The 23644-nt window shown below is 45.3% G+C and overlaps 1 protein-coding gene across 1 annotated transcript in view; it reads right to left on the reverse strand.

The window, feature by feature from the left end:
* Positions 1–23644, reverse strand: part of ABCC5 (ATP binding cassette subfamily C member 5) — a 273035-nt gene that overhangs the window by 82711 nt on the left and 166680 nt on the right. Inside the window, exons 19-20 of the mRNA XM_082249426.1 lie at positions 15222–15368; positions 15005–15134 (exon numbers count right to left, since the gene is read on the reverse strand). Coding sequence (XP_082105552.1) covers positions 15005–15134; positions 15222–15368 — 277 coding nt within the window. The remainder of the gene's footprint in view (positions 1–15004; positions 15135–15221; positions 15369–23644) is intronic.

The following is a 23644-nucleotide window of genomic DNA, read 5'->3' on the forward strand; positions in this document are numbered from 1 at the left end:
CATCCGCTGGACGGATGGAAAATAGGGTTTCCATCCGTCCAGATTTGACGGACCGGATCGGATGTCAGCAGACATGTCTCCGCTGACATCCGATGCCCCATAGAGATGTATGGGGCAACCGTTAGATCCGCCTGAAAAACTGACAGGCGGATCTGAACGGTCCGCTAGTGTGAAAAGAGCCTAAGGGTTCAGGAACAATTACCTGAGTCATTATCGGTCAACAAACACTATTTTGAAATACCCATCTCTAGTATAGGGACATTTTGCAGGAGGAAAAAATAAATACTGTAGTTCTAGAAATGTTAAGACATGACCACTATTGCTTGTACTTAGCAAGAGGACAAAAACTGTTCTATTATAAGGTTTTCATGCATTTTTGTCTGGCATATGCCTTAGCCTGAAAAACTGACAGGCTGATCTGAACGGTCCGCTAGTGTGAAAAGAGCCTAAGGGTTCAGGAACAATTACCCGAGTCATTATCGGTCAACAAACACTATTTTGAACTACCCATCTCTAGTATAGGGACATTTTGCAGGAGGAAAAAATAAATACTGTAGTTCTAGAAATGTTAAGACATGACCACTATTGCTTGTACTTTATCAAGAGGACAAAACTGTTCTATTATAAGGTTTTCATGCATTTTTGTCTGGCATATGCCTTAGCCTGTACGATACATTATATGCCTAAGAACTGCCCCATGTACATATATTTGTGACAGGGCGGCCCTTAAGCACAAAATCACATACCTGTACGTGATTCCTTTCTTTGGCTCTGGGGCGGGTGTGCGCTGCTGGAGCTTCGCTCCCGCTGTTATTGGACACAGCGGGAGCAAATCAGCAGGACCGAACCTGATGTCCGCTGGAACCTGGAAATCATTTGGAGAGGCAGAACGGTGGTAAACAAAGCAGATCACCGTTCTGCTAGTAAGACAGAAATCTTATTTCTGCTAAGCAGGAACACGGATCTCTGTCTTTCTTCAGTTAAGTCATGCCCCACACAGAAAGCACAAACTCCAAGGGAACACAGTTAACCCTTTTATCGCCTCTGATGTTAACCCCTTCCCTGCCAGTATATACATTTTCTTTAAGCGCTGATCACTATTTGGTGCGACTGTTCCCCAAAAAGTGTCACTTCGTATCAGATTTGTACGCCGGCAGGACGCAGACCCTTACTAGTAAAAACCATATTTATTTTAAAAAAAAAGTCAATAAATATATTCCATAGTTTGTAGATGCTATAACTTTTGCGCAAACCATTTAAAATACGTTTATTGGGATTTTTTTTTACCAAAAAAAGTGTAGCAGAATACACATATTGGCCTAAACTGATGAAGAAAATAGTATTTTTGAAATCTATTTTTCCATTGACTGACACAGCTCCTGATTCTTCTTAACCATTGGGTTATACTGCCCCCTACAGGAGTAGGACACTAGGCAGGAAAAAGCTTGACTTCGCCTATGGGCAGTCCCATGGGGGAAAAAGCCCACTCTCAGCTATAGTCACTCAGTTTTGTTGCAAGTAATGTCAGAAGAAAGCCAACTTCCTAGAAGGGTGGGTGCTGTGTCTGTCAATGACCATCAGAGAAATAGATTTTACGGTAAGACAAAAAATCCAATTTTCTCTTACGTTCATTGACTGACCGCTCCTGATTCTTCTTATCCATTGGGACATCCCAAAGCATTGTTAAACATGAGGTGTGGGAAAACATCAGAAAAAAAATTCCCAAGGCTAACCATAGCCAAACAGGGAACAGAGCTCAACCATAAACAACTGGAGCTCACCTGAAAAACAACACACTCTCAAAAGAGAACCAGGTCATCTAAACAGCAGCCAGCAAAACATTGTGGCCAAAAGAAGCACCCGCAGATGCCAACACAACCACTTAAAGTAAAAGTGTGTACCGATGACCAGGTGGCCGCCTCCCAAACATGCATCACTGACACTTGAAGATGGAAAGCCCAGGAGAAACTAAACGCCCCAGTAGAGTGCACCTAAACAGGGAACCTGACCCCTGATGCAATAGGCCTGAACCACCATCTGATACATCTGGGAAATGGCCACAGAAGAAGCGGACAATCCTTTGTGAGGTCTGTCCGTGAGCACAAATGGAGAGTCGGACTTCCTAAAAGACTCCGTAGCTGCCAGGTACACCATAATTGCCTGGACCACATCCAAGACATGCAAGGCTCTTTCCTTCAGATGTTTAGGTCTGGGACGGGACACAGGGAAGACAACACAATGTCTTCATTCAAATGACAGGCAGAGACCACCTTAGGAAGGAATGAAGGACAAAGGTAAAGTGCCACCTTATCCTTGTGAAGCACCATAAGGTGAACAACAGAATAACGCCATCAGTTCCAACACTCTGCATGCAGAGGCGATAGCCACCAAAGGAGGCCACCTTACGGGGCAGCGTAAGCAGGGAAACCTCCCAAATATTTTCAAAGAGAAGCTTCAGTAGAGCTGAAAGCACCACATTAAGATTATAGGATGGCAACAAAGCCCTTACTGAACAATCCAAATGTCAGACACCCTGAAGAAAAAGTACACACCAGGGAGGCCAAAGGTCGTTGGAAAAAGACTGCCAAAACCCAATACCTGGCCCTTGATGGTACTCAAGGCCAATCTTTGTTCAATGCCCAATGTAAGTCTTCCACATATTGTGGTAGATCTTCCTAGAAGTAGATTTCCTATCTTTTAACAGCGTTGGAATCACTGACTCCACTAAACCTCTATCCATCAGCACCTGGCATTAAATAGCCAAGCTGTTAAAGCCAGCAACTGTAAAGCAGGAGGGAAGATTGGTCCTTGGGACAGCAGATCTTCCCTGAGAGGAAGTTCCCGAGGAGCATTGACGACCAGCTGTTCCAGATTAGCATACCAAGACTGGCGAGGCCAGTCTGGAGCCTGAATCCTGCACAGGATTCATGACAGAAGTTTGAGAAGGCTACAACGAATCAGTCAGCGCACCTTAGAATGCCGACTACTTGCCAAGCTGCCAGAACACTTCTTGTGCCCCCTTGGTGATTGACATAGACCATGGCCGTGGCATTGTACAAATTAATAAGTCCTGGACACCCCTGTAGACGATTGACCAATGAGCCAAACAAAGTTTGATCGCTCAGAGTTAAGTACATTAAAAATCAGCAGTCTAGGCTCTGCCAGAGTCCAGACCCCCTAAGTATGTCTGTGCTGAGGACGCCTCCCCACCCAGACAGGCTGGCATTCATAGAGACAACCATCCAGTACAGGGGTAGAAGGATATTCTTGAAATGCCAGAGAGCAAAGCTACCTCTAGAGACTGTGGGCCCTTGACCTATTTCACCAGAATCTCTTTAGCAGAGATCTTGTGTGGAACTATGCAAACAGACCGCCTCGAGGGTGGACACCATCAGGCCCCTGCACGCACATGCAAGGCCGGAGGGATGACCGTCTGCTGAACAACAGAAGCTGAATTGCCTCCTGCAATGTCTGGAGTTTTTCCTGAGGAAGAAACACTCTGGCTGAGGCCGAATCCAGTCCAGTTTTTTTGGACAGAACTAAAGCAGACTCAAATGTTCAGGATCCCACCGAACTCCCCCAGAGTTTGCAGAGCAATGTTCAATAGTCCATCAGAGCAGTCGGAGACTCCGCTCGCAGAAGAGGATTGTCCAGGTACCCCAGTACCGGGATCCCCTGCTGACTCAAACAATGCCAGCACCGGGGCCAACACTTTTATGAAGACCCAAGGTGCAGAGGTGAGACCAAGTCAGTGCCACAAACTGATAATGCACCTCGTCCACGGCACAATGGAGGAAGCGCTGGCGACCAGCACATGTTAGAATGTGCAGGTAAGCGTCCTTGATGTCGATAGAAGTGAGAAAAATGCCCCCTGATGTAGGGACTAGTGATCGACCGATATCGGTTTTTCATAACGGATACCAATATTTTGGCTTATCGGTATCGGCCGATAATTTTGTACATTTAAAATTTTGCAAAATAAACACACATTTCGACACAAATCTATTACTGAACATATTATTTATGAACATTTTTAACATTAAAGGCTTGTTCTTCACACCTTAACTGCATGAGAACCGATAGGAAAACTTCACTTGCAGGGACATTTAGTTTCACATTATTCTGATTGTGCATTAATGCATAATAAACTGCTGCAGTAGTGCACTCACTCACTGCAATAATTTTAAATCCCTACTGCAGTGCAGTCAGTGCAAAACTGCTAGAAAAAAAGCTAGACAACAGCTACACAGTGGATTGGACTGGAGTCAGTGGACTACCGCTGCAGTAGGGCACTCACTCACTCACTGCAATAATTTTAAATCATTGAGTGGCGCACTACTGTAGCAGTAGTTCACTGACTCCAATTCACTGTCTGGCTTTTTTTCTAGCACTTTTGCACTGACTGCTGCGCTGCAGTCAGTGCAAAACTGCTAGAAAAAAAGCTAGGCAAAACTTCTAGAAAAAAGCTAGACAGTGGACTCCGTGGACTTAACAGACACTACTACACCACTTTTCTTTTCATAAATTGCTGCCACTTCACTAAAAATACGCTCTCTTGGTACTGAGCAAGGAGGAGCAGAAAGGTATCTTCTAGCATGAGAAGCAAGTCTTTTGTAGCGTGCCTCATTTTCTTTCCACCACTAAAGTGGATCACCACTTTCTCTGTCAATTACTGGTTCCTTCAAATAGAGATGAAGTTAATCAGTCAGGGTCCTCATTGCAGATTGAGAAGAATCCTCCGCATGAGGCCCCAATATAACACTGAACATGTCATTTATTATTTCACCACAATGAAGTTTCTCTTCTTCTGTCGGTTGTCTTTTTGGACATTTTTCTCCTTTAGCATCCTGCTCTTCCACATTAGAAACCTGCTCTTCTTGACTTTTCTTTTCGAACCTCCTGTTGAATATCTTCTGTCAGCCATTGTTTTGCCTTGACCAATACATCAGAAGAGAAAGGATGGTTCTTGCATCGAGGATCCAAAAGACATGCAAGCACAACATTTTTATTCTGTTCATGCTTCTCAAAACGTTTGGTGAGGCTTTCCCTCATGGCCTGCCTACATGTTTTAGTGCTACATGTGTTGGATCCTTCCCGTTGAAGAAGTATCTTCAGCACTCTCACACATAGGATGACAGATGACACAGATGAGTCGTAATGACTCACCTCTAGTGTCACTTCCTCTATGTGGAGGAGGGCAAGAATATCCTCCAAGTCCATATTCACTGTAATATATGGTAAGAGCTCGCTTCTGCTCCAGCATCCTTTGCAGCATGTGTAGCGTTGAGTTCCATTGTGTTGGAACAACCTGTATCAAGTTGCTTTTGGGTAGGCCAAGGTCTTCCTGAATGCACCTCAGTCGCTGCCTGGCAAGGATTGAATGCTGGAAATGGCCTGTGCAATTCTTCAGCATGCTAATTATGTCACGCAAAGCTTTCTGGTTTGACAGACCATCATTTACCACAAGTTGGAGGGTGTGTGCTGTGCAACTGAGGTCTGACACTTCAGCAAGTCTCATTCCTTTCACCATGTTCGCTCCGCTGTCTCGAAGCACAAGCATCACTCGGTCTTTGGTGATTCCCCATTCTTCTAGCATGCCTAAAAACATTTCTTTTGTATTCAACACCACATGCTTTTTTGTCCATCCACTGTCAATGTAGTGGCATGTAAGACTTATTAGTGATGCAGTTTGTCCTGACCAGCAGTCAGTTATGAATGAGAGTGAGTTGCCAGCATTCTCTGGTTTCAGCATAGCCTTTACTTACTCAATGACCTTTTGGTGAATCTTTCTCAGCATTTCGGTTTGATAAAACTTGTCACTCTTCAGTGTGTACCTTGGCTCAACTATGGACATCAACTGCTTAAATCCAGAATCAGACACTATTGTAAATTGGCTGGTTATCAGTGACCATCATCTCTGATTACTTTGTCCAGCATTTGGGATCTTCCATCCGATTTTTGCCACCCATTTTTTTTTTCTGAAACATATCTGTTATTGCTGCCTGCGATAGTGATGTTTCACCTTGTGATTCATTTTGTTTTTTCTGTCCTGCATGAAACATTTCAACATGATGAACTCTTAGATGGGCACAAAGATTTGACGTATTTTTGGTTTTTGCAGTTATTGATCCCATGCTTACAAAAAAAAAAAAACTGGCTGGCTGGTACCCTTTGGTGGGTGGGTGGCTGGCTGGCTGTGGCTGGCACCCTGTGTTCAGGTGGATGGCTGGCTGGCACCCTGTGGTCAGGTAGGTGGCTGGCTGGTACAGGCCAGGGGCCTGTGACTGTTTAGCTGGTACAATCAGGCAGGGCCTGTGGCTGGCTGGTACAGGTTTGTATGTGGCCGCGGCGGCTGTGTTAAACTGTGTGCACTGCGTGTGTGACTGTCACTAAATGAGCAATCACTGTCTGACACTCACTGTCCTGACTCCAGTACAGAGACTCCACTGGCTTGGGTCCATGGCGGCTCTTAAGCACACACTGGTGTTGTGTTGTAAGTCTTCCATATGTGGAAGACTTACATCCCGAGTCGATTCCACAGTCCAGACGAGGCTGAGGGAGGCGGCTTAAGAGGCAGAAGCTGTCCTAGAGTGCACGGCACAACATACGCGATGACATCACGGCAATATCGGTAACCACAGGGGGCGAATCCGATATATCGGGGAAAGTGCATATCCGCCCTCAATACATCGGCTTTGCCTATAATGGGTCGATCTCTATTAGGGACGCCACTACTATGCGAATGGACTCCATGCAGAACTTCTGTGCTCGCACAAAGCAGCTTAGGGCCTTGAGGTCCAGAATTGGATGTACCTTGCCTTCCTTCCATGGGGACTGTAAAGAGGTTTGAGTAAAAAAAAAAAAAAAAACAAAAAAACCTTGAAAATGTTGACACAGTCGGAACCATCACCTTTTGAAGTAAGAAGTCTTGCACTGCCCCAAAGCGATCTGGGGACGATGGCAGGTTGGAAGGGGGAAAAAAAAACCTTTCCGGAGGACAAGACTGAACTCGATCTCGTAGTCTGACCGAATAACTTCGTGGCCCCACTTGTCCTGTACCAGGGAGGTCCATGGATCCGGAATCAGCAAAGACATCCCCCCCACCCCAGATAAGGCTGAGGCTGCCCTTTATGCAAAGGCAGCCTTGTCCACAGGTCTGAAAGAGCCCGCTCATGGCTTGCCAGACCAGGAACTCCTGGAACCTCTGGTGGGGGCCCTGACTTTTGATCCCTTGTCTTGAGATCCTGAGAGATGAAGAGGCCGCTTTAGGAGCCGAGGAGAATGGCCAATGTCTACGAAGGGGCTCCTTGCCCTTGGTAGCCAAGCTGACTATATAGCCCAGAAGGCCTCAAGCCTCGGCCTACATTTTGTGGGGGCTCAGCCGCAATTGTACGGATTCTCAGTCTGGCAGAAGCCTGAAGGAAGAGTGAAGGCTTCAGCTACAGACCTGGGGGCCGCCCCCCAATGGCGGCTGCAAGTCGCGGTCTAAATGTTTGAGGGCGCCCAGCCGCCAGGACACGAGCCCCAGTGGAGCCGACCACACAGGGGCAGCGGAGGGGAAGGCGGAAGCCCAACGGGAGAAAGTTGCTTCAGCCATGTTCACAGGGGCTGCCTCACATAGTTTCCGAGTAGTAGGCAGCAAAACTGCAGCCTAAATTTTAGGCCAGATCCGGCCTTGTGAGGTCTGCTGATGCTAAACTACCCGCTCCCTCAGTCCATCCCCCGCTGCAGGGAGCACAGAGGAGATCCTTGCCCTGGTGACCAACCCCCAGTATGGCAGAGAACCCTGCCCCACCTGGGGAAACACCAGGTCAGCAACAACTCCAACCAGTCCCCCTTAAGAGCATGTGGTAACAGCCAGCTCATCACCTCACTCAGGAAGGAGGGGGGCTGTAAAACCCAGTGACCGAAATTTTAGAGGGGCTGGGGGGGGGGGGGGACCTGGGCGTCCAACCATCCCAGGGAGGGGCACACGTCCACCCCAAAACCCTTCAAGTGTGGTGGGGGGACAGCACCAGAAAAAGGGTGGGAACCACTCCGGACAGGACACCGCTTAATCGTAATCTGGGTGCTATCAGCCAGGAGGAAACGCTGCAACTCAGGCCGAAGCCAGTTCGTATGCGTCCTCACACAACGTTTTAACTCGCAGGCCAGCCCCCGTCCAGTGGGGCTATGTTGCGGCCAACCTAGCACACAGCTGCGGTCTGCATGGGCTCGATGGCCAGACTGGCGGACCATAAGGATATAGACTAACCAGTTAGTCGCCCAGTCCAGCACTTGATTGTAGTTCTCACAGTAACAAAATAATAAAAAGAGGGGGAAAAAATCCATTTAAAATGAAAAAATTGCCAGGACCAGAGATCCCAGAAAGGAACAAGTCCTTACTCCTGGCTAGGCAGAAAAAATAAAATGGATTTTTGTCTTACCGTAAAATCCTTTTCTTTGATGTTCATTGACCGACACAGTCCCATATAATCTTTGACCCGTGGATTATGCTGCGCTTCCTAAGTGTAGGACACTAGGCAGAAAAAGGGTTAACAAAAGTTTAACAAGCAGTTTCAGAAGAATACATTACCCAACTTCCACAGTGGGGCGGGTGCTGTGTCTGTCAATGAACATCGGAGAAAAGGATTTTACAGCAAGACAAATATCCAGTTTTCTCTTTCGTTCATTGACAGAAACCACTCCATATCTTCTTTGACCCGTGGGATATACCAAAGCAGTGTCAACATGAGGGGTGGAAAGAACACATCAATAAATATACTTCCCAAAGGCTAAACGTAGCCAACCAGGTAAAACAGGAGCTTGACCAGGAACAACTGGAGGTCACCTGACAAAAAGGTACACCCTCAAAGAGGACTAATCCTCTCCAACAGCGGCTTGCAAACCCTTGCAGCCAAAAGGAGGCATCCTCAGATGCCACCACATCCACTTTATAAAAGTTTGTGAAAAGGTGTGCAGACGACCAGGTGGCCGCCTTGCAAACCTGCACCACTGACGCCTGAGGACGGAAGCACTAAGCGCCCATGCAAAATACGCCATAACAGGGAAAGGAGAATCCTGACCCTTAATGGAATAGGCCTGCACCACCGCCTGTCTATCCATCTGAAAGTGGTTGCAGCAGACGCGGCGAGCCCCCAACAGGGTCCATCCATAAGGACAAATAGGGAATCAGAGTTTCGGAAAGACTCAGTCGTCGCCAGGTACACCCTGATCGCCCGAGCCACATCCCAACAATGTAAGGCAAGCTCTTTAGGGTGCTTAGGCTTTTATGTAAATGGAAACCAGAAACAACTTTAGGAAGGAGTGACTGGCAGAGCTGAAGCACCACTTTTATTTCCGTGAACCACCAAGTAAGGTGAATGACAAGACAAGCTGCCAGCTCAGACACCCTACGTGCAGAAGAAAAAGCCACCAAGAAGACTATCTTCTGGGACATGTAAGCAGAGGAACCAGCTGTTACTAAAGAACCGACAGCACCAAGTGGAGATCCCACGAGGGTGAACACACTGGGGGAGCCAAGCTGTGAATCCCCTGAAAAAAGGTGCGAACAACAGAAAACGTAGCCAAACAATGAAAGAAAACCACCAAGCTGAACCTGGCCCTCGTTAGTACCCGAGGCCAGACGCTGCTCCACACCTCGTTGAAGGAAAGCCAAACTCCGGGTCACCAAAAAGAAGTAGGGTTGAACCCCAAGAGAGTCAAATCTGCAAAAAACGCTGTTTAAACACGATGGTAAATCTACCTAGCTTTAGATTTACTAGCTTACAGCAGCGTGGGAATCACCGATTCGGAAACCCCCTAGTCTTCAGCACCTGGCTTCCGACAGCCAAGCCATTAAAACCAGCGACCGTAGAGCAAGATGGAAGATTGGCCCTTGAGCCAACAGATCTCCTCTAAGAGGAAGTCTCGAAGGAGCATCGGCGACCAACCGCATCAGATCTGCATACCAAGACTGGCGTGAGGCCAGTCTGGAGCCACTAGGATGGCCGTAATCCCTTCTGCCTCGAGCCTACGCAGGAGTCTTGGCAGAAGTTCTAGAAGAGGAAATGGGAGGAACACCCTGGCTGAGGCCATGGCCAGAACAGACCTAGATAGTCCAACTAGGTGGACAGAACCAGAGCCAATACCTGGAAATCTAATTTCCAATCAAACTCCTGCAGAGTCCCCACAGTAACCTCCAGGTTGCCCATCAGAGCAGTGGGAGACTCTGCTCGCAGAAGATCATTCAGGTACTCCAGTATCGCAATTCCCCGCTGGCACAACAATGCCAACACTGGGGCCAACACTTGCAAAAAACAGAGGTGTTGAGGTTAGACCTCTTGATAATGCTCCTTGCCCACAGTAAGCGGAGGAAGCGTGGATGATGACATATAATCGGAATATGAAGGTAAGCATCCTTACTATCGATAGAGGCCACAAGATCCCCTGAAGTAGGGATGTCACTACCATACGAATTGACTCCATTCGAAACATGTGTACCCGCACAAAGCGGTTCAGAGCTTAAGGTCCAAGATTGGACCAAGCTCGCTTTCCTTCCTCGGACCTGCAAACATGAAACAAAAGTTCAGAGATCGAAGACCGAAACAATCACCCTTTGTACTAGCAAGTCTTGCACCGCCCCAAAGAGACCTCACGGGTGGTCTGGGGATCGATGCAGGTTGGAAGGGAAGAACCTCTCTGGAGGAGAAGACCGAAAACTTGACTTTGTAGCCGGACCGAATCAGCTTAAGTCAGGAAGATCCACGAGTCCGGAAAGAAATGAAGACGTCCTTCCCCACCCCAGATACGGGTGAAAGCACCCCTTCAGGCAGATAGCGCGTTTGCCTGCAGGCCTGGAAGAATCTGCTCTCGGCATACCAGACCAGGTCTTCATGGAACCTCCGGAGGAGGTCTTTCCAGGGAGGCTCCGAACAGACGATTCCCCACCAATGGAAGATCACATAAGGCCATCTGGAAAGTCTGGTCCGCAGACCAGCATTTGAGCAATATCATGCACCGAAGGATCAATGTGGTCACAGACAGCCCAGAGACTAAGGGAGCCGCATCCAGAGAGGCATCACAGACTAACTGCAACCCAACCAACTAGTCTACCAGCTCCGACAAAAGCAGGAGGAATCTGTCCCTCTCCAGATTTTGGCGCAAAAGCTTTGCTCACTCGGGAAAGTTAGACACAATGCTATGGTGAACACTGGCCTAAGGACTGAACCTGCCACAGAAAACATGTGACAGACCAAAGTCTCGGCTCTCCCGTCTAAAGATCTTTTAAAAGCCGGAGACTCCTCCACCGGAAATGGGGCAGAATAATTCAGCCTGGAGACCTGAGCATGAGGTGGGACTGCCCACGTACTCAACAGAGACTCATCAAGGGATCACGCCTATTGAAACGCTTAGTCAGCTGCTCCATCAACTCGTCAGCAGCCTGAACAGCCTGGCCAGAAGCTCGGACAGCCAGCCGTGGCCTAAATTTGGGGCCAGACCCGGACACGTGAGTCGCAAGTGCATCTGGCAGCTGTTAGCTTGATCAGCAGCACAGACAGCTTGATCAAACGCCTGGACAGCCAGCTCTGTCAGCCGCGAGTAGGCCGCAATGCCGCGGCTCCAACTTTTGGCCTGGCCGGGGCATGTGAGGCGTGCATCCTTCGGCAGCACCGTCCGCCATATCAGCAGCTCAGACAGCCTAGCCAGGCACTCGGACAGCTGCGAGTAGGCCACAAAGAACCGGCCTCTATTTTTGGCCCAATCCAGCCTTGTGAGGCTTGCAATTGGTAGCAGAACCATCCGCTATATCATCCGCTCGGTCAGGCACCCAGACAGCCTTGTCAGGCACCCAGACAGCCTGGTCAGGCACCCAGACAGCCTGGTCAGGCACCCAGACAGCCTGGTCAGGCACCCAGACAGCCTGGTCAGGCACCCAGACAGCCTGGTCAGGCACCCAGACAGCCTGGTCAGGCACCCAGACAGCCTGGTCAGGCACCCAGACAGCCGCAAAACCGCAGACTACATATTCGGCCTGATCAAGCCACGTGAGGCGCAGACCCACGGATGAGACATCCGCTCGACCCCTCCCCCCCCCCAATAACCACCGCAGGGAGCCCGGAGGACATCCCGGCCCTAGTCACGAACCCCCAGGGGGCCGGGAACTTGCTCAAAGACCCTTGTGTGCGATCCTGGTCAACAACCACATTCACCTCCTCTTCTCCCTTACATGAGCAAGTAGCAAAGCCAGCTCCTACCTCACCTGGGGAGGGGGTGGGGGGGGGTTTGGAAGTGGGGGTAGGATGCGGCCAAAAGACATCTGTGACTGTTAGAGGGGCTAGGGGGGAATGGAAAGGAACCCGGGGGTCTGACTATCCCGAGGAGGGGCCCACGTCCACCCAGAAAGACCACAAAGGCTTAAGGGCGGACACTACTTACCATATACCATGGAACCGGGTGGGCACCACTCCGGGCAGACCACCTCCCCATCTAGGAATGGGGGGTGTTGTGGGCTAGAAGTACGCTGCGACCAGGGTCGTGTGCGTCCTCGCAAGGTGGTTCACTCACGGGCAGTCAGGTACAGTGGGACTATGTCGTGGTCAACCTAGCGTGGAGCTGAGGTCTGCGCACACTCACTGGACAGACTGGGAAGACCGTAAGGATCTAGGATATCCAGTTCGTCACCCAGTCCGACAACTGATTGTAGTTCTCACAGGAACCAAATTGATTGTAGTTCTCAAAATGGACAGAAAATAATAAAAAAAAAAGAAAAAGAAAAAAATTCAGTTTTAAGTTCCGGCCTCAAAATCAAAAAAAAAAAAAAAAAATCGATTTTGGGCAATCCGCTTGCTGAGTGCAAACTGAAAAAGAAATGGATACTGACGATTTTTTTTTTTTGGTTACTTACCTTATTATAGAAGAAAATATACTCACCTTCCTTCCACTTCCTCCCTCTGCGGCCGCGGCCCGCGCCGTCTCTTCCGTTTGCGATGACTCCTGGGAGCTGAACGCCATAGCTCCCAGGAGTCAATGCGCCTGCACCGGCCCAGCTCGTCACTTCCGATGCAAGCGCGGCATTCCCTGCTATACAGCTTCTGGGCATGCCCAGAAGCTGTGCAGGGATGCCGCGCTTGCACCGGAAGTGAGGAGCGGGGCCGTTGCAGTGCACTGTGGGACTCCGACATCACGGAAGACGACACGAAGAGGGACGCTGCGGCTTCAGCTGCCCACACCTGAGACAGCAGCGCTGGAGAAGAACTTTTCAAGGTAAGTATTTCTTCTTACAGGTAAGTGCGACCCGGGACAGTTCAGAGGCTATCCATTATGGAATGTACTAGCCCTGACTGTCCCGGGGGAATTTTTAGTTAAAATTTACCCCCCGAGGCCCAGAACTCCGCTTTAAAAAGGAAAAAACATGCCAGGACGTAATATAGCAAGGAGCTAGGTCCTTACTCCTGACTAGGCAGAAAAAAACTGAGATCCTAGAGCAGGAAGTGGGAGTATACCTCTCCTGGGATTGCCCCATAGGTGTAGTTAGGCTTTGTGAACCCTTTTTCTGCCTAGTGTCCTACTCCTAGAAATATCAGCATAACCCACGGGTCAAAGACGATATGGAGCAGCAGTGTCTGTCAATGAACGAAAAAGAAATGGAGTGACTATAACAGAATGGGTGTATACCCCTGGGACTGCCCATAGGCTTAGTTAAGCTTTTTCCTGCCTAGTGTCTTACTCCTGGAGGGGGCAGTATAACTCAATGGTTAAGAAGAATCAGGAGCTGTGTCCATCAATGAATGAAAGCGAAATTCGATTTTTCACACACACACACACACACACACACACACACACACACACACACACACACATATATATATATATATATATATACATACATACATACATACATACATACACATATACACACACACATTTTTTTTTTATTTCAAAATTGTCGCTTTTTTTGTTTATAGTACAAAAAATAAAAACCACAGAGGCGATCAAAAACCACCAAAAGAAAGCTCTATTTGTAGGGAAAAAAAGGACAATTATTTTTATTTGGATACAGGATTACACGACGGCGCAATTGTCAGTTAAAGCAACACAGTGCAGTACTGCAAAAAAACGGCCTGGTCAGGAAGAGGGTAAAACCTCCTGGAGTTGAAGTGGTTAAACACAACAGTAAATACAATATAGCATTTACTTTCATAACAACATTTGCTGTCACAAGTACTGCGCATACCAAGTCTGTATCCAATCAGTCAGTCAGTCATATGCATTTGGTTGATGCATCCAAATCATTGGTTTACACCCTGTTGACCAGATGTCAACAGATGTTGACCAGAACCGCTGGTGTACAGTGCATAATATTACAGCACTAAACTGCATACAGATATTTTAGGCTTTTTGGCCACCATCAGTAGCAAATGGAAAACACAGCTTCTATAGAGACTTAATGAGGCTGTACATACACACATACATGCAGACTATACAGGTTATGGTAAGAAGGGACTAAAGCAATTGAAAAGTCACTCTAATCAGGGCAAAAGCCTTAATAAAGGATAAGTTCAGCTTTACATGTTACACACGTATTTAGGGTGTAGCATGTTCCAGCACATCCATCCCGCACTTTCCACCGATTTCAGGTGAAATGCTTTGCGAGCAAGCATTTAGGTAGTCACCTCCTGTATATTAAGTATATGATGCTTGTTGCTTAAGGAAAGAATACTACCATTATTCAAGGTCTGACAGCCTTTTTGGCCACCAAATAAGGTAATGGCAACCGTTCCAATAAAAGCTGCTTATTTTCAGTCATAAAGCTGCCCCTGGTGCAATGAAGTACAAATGAAGACCAGCAGGCACTGCCAGTTGTGCAATGTACATGATGACAGATGGCTTGCTAACATTCGGGGGTAAGAAAGAAAGAACTAGCTGAAGGAGAAGGAGGGGGGTAGGGAAACCACATTTTTTCTAAGCTGACTGGAGTTTCGCTATTTTGCAGATAATCAAAACAGCTGTGCATTATTCTTACCTTCATCCATGTCCTTAGAAAATCTGTTCAAAACACGCCCTGTTGGAGTAGTATCAAAGAATTTCATCGGACTTCGGAGAATACGCCGGAAAAGCTCATCATGGAGCTTAGACGAAGCTCGTAGTGTACCCTGAAAGGCAGCAAAGCACAAAAATGAAACTCTTCATCGGCCAATGTTAGCCAACTGCTCAACTCCGGGAAATAAAAAGCTCAATACCTTAACAAATACAACTCCACGTATAGCCTTTAAAATAAGCATAATGACCATAGACCATGCATATATGCCAGTATAGTACAGTACATGGGGGTTGTCCTTCATACTGTTACTGACAACAGTTTCATTGTGTACTACCACAGATGTGTTCTATGGAAAAAGAAAAAAAGATTTTAAACATATTATATTTACACATCCCTGCGAGCAATCCAGGTGAGCACTAATTAAGGTACTGCTGCAAGCACTTCACTATCTCATTAGTGCAAACATATAAATCAAAAGGTGCCGCACAATCAAACTGCCATAAATCTATACAATATACACATACATGCAAATAATGTGCTATCATGCCAGTTTAAACGTGCAAAAAACACGTGACTAGAAACACTGATTCCTATTAAAAAAAAAAAAAAAACACACACATAGATATCAAAAGTACAGTGCCTTGTGAAAGTATTCGGCCCCCTTGAACTTTGCGACCTTTTTTTACATTTCAGGCTTCAAACAAAGATATAAAACTAATTTTTTGTGAAGAATCAACAAGTGGGGCACAATCATGAAGTGGAACGACATTTATTGGCTATTTCAAACTTTAACAAATAAAAAACTGAAAAATTGGGCGTGCAAAATTATTCAGCCCCCTTAAGTTAATACTTTGTAGCGCCACCTTTTGCTGCGATTACAGCTGTAAGTCGCTTGGGGTATGTCTCTATCAGTTTTGCACATCGAGAGACTGAAATTTTTGGCCATTCCTCCTTGCAAAACAGCTGGAGCTCAGTGAGGTTGGATGGAGAGCGTTTGTGAACTGCAGTTTTCAGTTCTTTCCACAGATTCTCGATTGGATTCAGGTCTGGACTTTGACTTGACCATTCTAACACCTGGATAGGTTTGTGAACCATTCCATTGTAGATTTTGCTTTATGTTTTGGATCATTGTCTTGTTGGAAGACAAATCTCCATTCCAGTCTCAGGTCTTTTGCAGACTCCATCAGGTTTTCTTCCAGAATGGTCCTGTATTTGGCTCCATCCATCTTCCCATCAATTTTAACCATCTTCCCTGTCCCTGCTGAAGAAAAGCAGGCCCAAACCATGATGCTGCCACCACCATGTTTGACAGTGGGGATGGTGTGTTCAGGGTGATTAGCTGTGTTGCTTTTACGCCAAACATAACGTTTTGCATTTTTGCCAAAAAGTTCGATTTTGGTTTCATCTGACCAGAGCACCTTCTTCCACATGTTTGGTGTGTCTCCCAGGTGGCTTGTGGCAAACTTTAAACGACACTTTTTATGGATATCTTTAAGAAATGGCTTTCTTCTTGCCACTCTTCCATAAAGACCAGATTTGTGCAGTATACGACTGATTGTTGTGCTGTGGACAGAGTCTCCCACCTCAGCTGTAGATCTCTGCAGTTCATCCAGAGTGATCATGGGCCTCTTGCCTGCATCTCTGATCAGTCTTCTCCTTTTATGAGCTGAAAGTTTAGAGGGACGGCCAGGTCTTCGTAGATTTGCAGTGATCTGATACTCCTTCCATTTCAATATTAATCGCTTGCACAGTGCTTGTTGGGATGTTTAAAGCTTGGGAAATCTTTTTGTATCCAAATCCGGCTTTAAACTTCTCCACAACAGTATCTCAGACCTGCCTGGTGTGTTGCTTGTTCTTCATGATGTTCTCTGCGCTTTAAAACGGACCTCTGAGACTATCACAGTGCAGGTGCATTTATACGGAGACTTGATTACACACAGGTGGGTTCTATTTATCATCATTAGTCATTTGGGTCAACATTGGATCATTCAGAGATCCTCACTGAACTTCTGGAGAGAGTTTGCTGCACTGAGGGTAAAGGGGCTGAATAATTTTGCACGCCCAATTTTTCAGTTTTTTATTTAACAAAGTTTGAAATATCCAATAAATTTCGTTCCACTTCATGATTGTGTCCCACTTGTTGATTTCTTCACAAAAAAATTAGTTTTATATCTTTATGTTTGAAGCCTGAAATGTGGCAAAAGGTCGCAGAGTTCAAGGGGGCCGAATACTTTCGCAAGGCACTGTATATATATATATATATATATATATATATATATATATATATATATATGTATGTGTGTGTGTGTGTGTGTAATGCAACCATTAAAAGTCCATGTATAGGAGTGCTCAATTCAAGTTAACAAACAGAACACTCATAAAAGTGCTAATAGTGCTGTAAACATTCAAAAAACCTGTCTAATAATCCGCTCCAAAAGTCACAACATGCTTCAAACATGTTCCTCCGTGGTAAGCGACACCTCCAACCATGCATCCCCGAGCGGATGGGTTCTTTACTTCTCACCTCATCTACAGTGACCTCGGTCTAACACGCTTTGTGCCTCTCCCAGGCTGAAGGTGAATATTCAATTCCCCCAGGTGGGGATCCTGTAATGTATTAACTTCTTGTGCATTCAGTAGGTATAACATATAGAAAAAATGGAATCTCCATTTTTTTAATACTGCAATTTATTAAGCATAAGAAACTACTCACACATTAGTGGTGCAATAAGTGCACCAAACTCATATATATATATATATATATATAATCGATATCTGGGAAATCCAGTGGCAGTGGGTACATGAAACATCAGCACTCTGCGCTGGCATCCACCTCTCCGAGTCTGTGCAGTGTCTGCAGCGTCCGTCTGAGCCCCTCCCCTACATGTGACAACACAAGGACTTTGTGTCTTCTTCAGGGGGATATAGACAATTGAGTACTGTCCGTGATACTTTTTTTATTTGCACGAACATACAATTTTTCAGGACAAACTTTTGGGGGTATGTCCCCCTTCATCAAGATCCAAGCAGTACTGATTCACAAAATGTTTAGCAGAATGGTAAAAAAAAAAAAAAAAAAAACCACACAATCTCTAAGCCAAAGGAAAAAAAAAAAGAGAAAACCAAAACAAACAAATGTAACTGGCAATGCTAATAAATCTGGCATAGTTAGGGAGATAAGACAGAGGGAGAGATAAAGACAGGGGGGGAGGTCAGGGGGGGGGGGGGGGGGATAGTCAAAGAGGGGGGTCGTAACACTGTAGAATAATGAGTAAGGAAACCCATATCGAAATTTAGGCCGTTATTTTTTGTGTCAAAAAGAAGTAATATTCTTAATTCAAAAGTATGCCTTTCCTGGATAGTTCTGAAATTCTCTTTCAGAACTAAAACAATGAGGTCTTCTATAGTGTGGTCCGGTTGTAAAAAATGATGTCCCACAGGTGTGCAGAAACGATCTATCTTCTTTATGTTCCTTGATGGTATGTCTGTGCAAATTCATCCTCGCTTGCAACTTATGTCCTGTTTCGCATTGGATAATGTACACATTACTGGAGGTGCAGTTGTTTGATCCGGTTATATTGAAGGTCCCATTTGTGTGCATGACACTTTTAGACAGGTTGATCTGGTTGCACAGTTTGCAGCGTTTTTTTTTTATGGCAGGGTTTGCTCCCATTATTTGTGACTTCATAATCAGAATGAAGTTTCCTGCTGATTAGTTTATGTCTGAAAGCCAGTATTAGAGGATGAAACTCTGAAAGGAATATTCCAACAACCTCTGTTATGATGGGTTGTAAATCTTTTGATTATCTTTCTTATCCCTAGTGCTGGATTGTATGTGGTGACCAGAGAGGTTTATCTCGGTCTTCTGGGTCTGAACATATTTGGTGGTATCTGATGGCCTGGCTGTGTGTATGATGGCCCGTTTAGTGTTTTGGGGATGAAAACTGGAACTGTGGAGATAGCTACATCGGTCAGCCAGTTTCCTGTATATCGAAGTAGGACGCTTGTCATCCCTGACATATACTGTGGTGTCTAAGTGTATTTGGTGGTAATTGTTGTATATTGTTAAGCTTGTTCATAAAGTCTGTTGTGTCGTGAAGGAAACTCGCAGTATGACTAATGGTTTTAACATATTTTCTACAAGGCCTGAGATATGTTCGTTAAGTGTAGTATTCGCCAGCTGCGTCTGGCCTTCTTGTATATATTTGTTTGTATTCATCACGACTGCTCCCCCTTTATCTGCTGGTTTGATGGGGATGGCCTGATTATTGTGCAAATCGTGTACAGCTCTTCGCTCCAGTGGTGAAAGGTTGTATAAAATTTTCTTTTGCTGGGTGGATGTCAGGGATTTAATTCGCAGTCTGAAGCTGTCAATATAGGTGTCCAGTTTGGGGTTGTGTCCTTGTGGAGGTGTGAAGTTGCTGTTTTTTCTTTTTGTCGCCTTCTATTATCCTAGGATAAATTTCATTACTGTGAAAATATTCTTTGAGCCTTAGTCTCCTGAAGAATTCATCCATATCTGACAATACCTATAAATTATCCAACTTGGTGGTTGAGCAGAATGTGAGGCCTTTGGAGAGGACTGTTATTTCTGGTTCAGAAAGATTATAAATTTGACAAATTAATGATTCCAAGTTCCTCTGTTATATCCACATTTTCAGTCAGGTCAGCATTTACACAGATGATACCTTGGGATTCTGAATCGGATTCCAAGTCACTGATAGCAGGAGTTATAGATGTTGTAGTTTTTTGTTGTTGTTGTTTTGGTTGTATCCACAAGGCCTGCTCTTGGTGTAGCTTCCGGAGTTTTTTTTGCTTCCTGTTCATGGCAAGATTTTGATGTTGTCTTTGTAATGTTTCCATTTCATTAATTTGGTTGATGCTTGTAGGGACCAATGATGTTAAGGTTTCAAACACCGGCTGCTTTCGTTTCCTGATTGTTTCCCTTTTACCATACAGGGGGATAGGATATCAGACTCAGAGGTAGATGCGAGTGGAGAGGGCTGATATTTCATGTACCCACTGCCACTGGATTTCCCAGATATCGAAATACATTACAGAGTTTGGTACACTTATAGCATCACTAATGTTGGAGTAGTTTTTCTTATGCTTAATAAATTGGAGTTTTAAAAGATATAAGCACTATTGGAGATTCCTTTTTTTTTTTTTCTATATTTTAAACCTACTGATTGCACAATGAGAAGTTAATCCATAGCAGGATCCCCACCTGGGGGGATTGAATATTCACCTTTAGCCTGGGAGAGGCACAAAGCGTGTTCGACCGAGCTTAAACGCAAGGTTACTGGAGATAAGGTGAGAACCCACCCACTGGGGGATGCATAGTTGGAGGTGTCACTTACCACGAAGGAACATATTTGAAGCACACTGTCACTTTTGGAGCGGACTATTATTAGACAGTTTTTTGAATGTTTACAGCACTATTAGCACTTTGAGTGTTCTGTTTATGTTCACTTGAATTGAGCACTCTTATAGATGAACTGTTAATGGTTGGTTGCACTACATATTTACTTTCGATTTCTAGGTGTATGTTTTTTTTTATTTTTTATTTAGGAATCATAGTGTTTCTAGCCACATGTGTTTTGCATGTTTGAACTGGCACAATAGCACTTTATTTGTATGTATGTATATATTGTATAGATTTATGGCACTTTGATTTATATATTTTAAACATATACTGTACACCATTGCCCTGCAAGCTAATGACTGTCCTGCTCAATTTACTAAACACCAGACTCAGTTTCTCAGAAATGATTTATTTTTTTTTTTAATCATTAGAATGAAAGGTCATCTGATTTTAGGACCATCCGTGAAAAAAGAACCAGTGCATTTGTACTTGGATTGGAAGGATGAGCCATTTTAAATCTGTCCTTTATCTCATAAGGCCTTATTCACAAGCATACCTATTCATACACACATGCAAAGGAATGCCTTTGCCCACAGAGGATGCACAGGTGTTTCACACAATCACATGCAGGGAGTCTCACTTATGTCTATTGGGACACAGCAGCTACATGCCTGATTCAGGGGTCCTACAGGGCTCCGAAACGTTATGCCTCGTACACACGTACCGATCGTCGGCCGAACGATCGGCCGTCTTTTGTCCGAGGGCTGTCGTGTCTGTTGAAAAGTGCAAAAGACTGCACACGAATTTTGTCGGACAACAACAGCCAACTGCAGAAGTGATGTCATGTGATGGTTAACTTTCCGTGTGTTTTTTCTTTTCTGAGCATGCCCAGTCTTGCAAATATGCTGTCTGTCGGCCGAAATCTGTACTGACTGGCGAACAATCGGCCGTTCTGGTGTCGGCATACAAAAATTTTAATGCTTGCACGACAGATTCTGTTCGGCCGAAAGTGCGCTGTCGGAAGCATCATACTAACAAGCCTACAATCGGCCGATCGGTCGTCGGCCGAATCTTTTCGGCCGAAAATCTGCACGTGTGTACGGGGCATTACACTACACTGTTTTTTGAAGTGATCTTTCAAAAATAAAAAAAAATAAAAAAACTTTTGGACGAAATTGATAATCCTTGGTGTGCTGGCGAATATCTACATACAGCAGCTACATGGGCGAATGCCACTGGTCCCAATAGGACAGCTGCGTGCATGCCTAACTCTGAACATACTCCATGTTCGAGGATACGCACCTGCACAGCTGTCTAGTTGTGCTGCTGCTGCATCTCAATAGACAAGAATTGGACAGCCTCCACGCGCATGGTAGGAACACCCATCTATCCACAAAACTTTCACAAAGGTTTACGGATAGATACGCCCATGTGAATTAGGCCTTCTAGCATTTTAAGAAAAGCATTCAGTGGACAATAGTTAATGTAGTAGGAGTGAACTTTTACATTTAGTTGCATGAAGGAGCCATTAAAATTAACTTTTCTTGGTCTGTTAAGGATACTATTAAAAGCTTTTTTAATATCTGTTCATTAAAGTGGTTGTAAACCTCAGACATAAAATTTGAACAAAGCACGTATTTCTACAGTGTTTAATTACCTCTCTTCAAGTGTCATTTCTCACTGCTGTATAGTTCCTGTCATCTGCAGGAGTCACTTCTGAAAAAGTTTACCGAGAGCTAAAAAGGTGACAGGGGAGGGATCTCCAGCACGCACGCAGCTTGTGATTAACAGCCACAGCTCTGCTCCCGTGTGAAGACAAAGCGGGTCTCTTTCCTTCAATCTGCTCTCAGAGCACTTTTGCCATGTGTATATGCAGCTCCTTGCCCCCTGCTTTGTGAGTCTGAAAAATCCTTTTCATTTTTGCGTTTGACGAGGATGTACAGGCCAAACTGAGGCAAATAAACAGGCTCAACTTATGTAGGAGGATTTGTGTAGGAGGATCTGTTTATCACCAAAAGCTAGCCACTTTACTGGGTTACAGGTAAGTGTTTACAACCAACTTAAAGCCAAACTTGGGAAATGTCATAACCATTGGAGTAAGGCCATAGACCCCCCAGCTCCGTCCTACGTGTTCTGTATTGCATTTGATGACATAAGAGTGCCTATGATTGATAGAGCAGCAAACAGAATGACTTCAGGGTAGTGGTCGCACTGAGAGGCATAATTGTGGAGGAGGAGTAGTTGCAAGTTTTAATGGTTCCCTGGACAAAACAGGCATTTAATCCTTGCAGTGCAGGGTGTGCCCCAATGCGCAGTTTGCTTTGGATTTTAAAGTGGAATTCCAGGCTTTTTCTAACTAAGCTTAAAACTGCTCCCACTTATACTTGCCTAACCTAATGGTGCACCCATCCAGTCACGTGATCCACTCAGGGGTGAGGAGGGACAGCCAATTGATGTCCCATAGCAAGCATGCGACAACGGATGTCCCATAGCAAGCGAGTGACGTCACTGCGCAGGCATTTCAGACATTGTCTGATCTCTCCTCTCCCCTGAAGTTGGCTGCTGGGAGGATCATATGATTGGACTAGAGCGCCTTCAGAATAGGCAAGTAAAAGCATCTTCCTTTTACAGGGCAGTTAGAATTTGAGTTAGAAGGGGGTGGGAGCAGTTTTAAAGCATAGTTAGGAAAAGCTTGGACTTCAAGACCCAAAAAAAAAAAAAAACAACATTCCAGCAAGATTACTTTGTCAAACTGCAAATTCTGCACGGACAATCTTAAATATTTTTTTTTAGCAGCCCTGATTGAATTTGCAGTGGACTGCTGAAAACTTCCCCCTTGTGCTATGGGATGAGGCAATGATGAAGTTCCATTGTCCTACCACTAATATAGCAGTTACACAGTACAGGAGGCCCCCCACTTTGCAGAGACACTGTCACTTTGCACTGCATGTGCAAAGGTGGCAGGTTTTCTTTGAGCCTTTAATTGATAGAAACCTTACACAGGACTTTTGCAAAAACAATCATTTTAGGGCAGTAAAGATGTACTAAAATTGTTCGGTTAAGAGTTTTTTCATTTTAAAAACTGTAAAGCTGGACTTCAGTCATTTTTGATCTTTCCATATATTAAATCTTCTGCCCTTGCGGTTTTAACTTCAGATAGTAAAACATTTTTTTTCCTGCCAGTAAATATCTTATACAGCCCACCTCTTTCTTGTCTGGTATTTAGCCTAGGCTAATGACATGCTCAGCTCTCTCAC

The sequence above is a fragment of the Pelophylax lessonae genome, assembly GCF_965119305.1.
Source record: "Pelophylax lessonae genome assembly, chromosome: 3".
Classification (NCBI taxonomy): domain Eukaryota; kingdom Metazoa; phylum Chordata; class Amphibia; order Anura; family Ranidae; genus Pelophylax; species Pelophylax lessonae.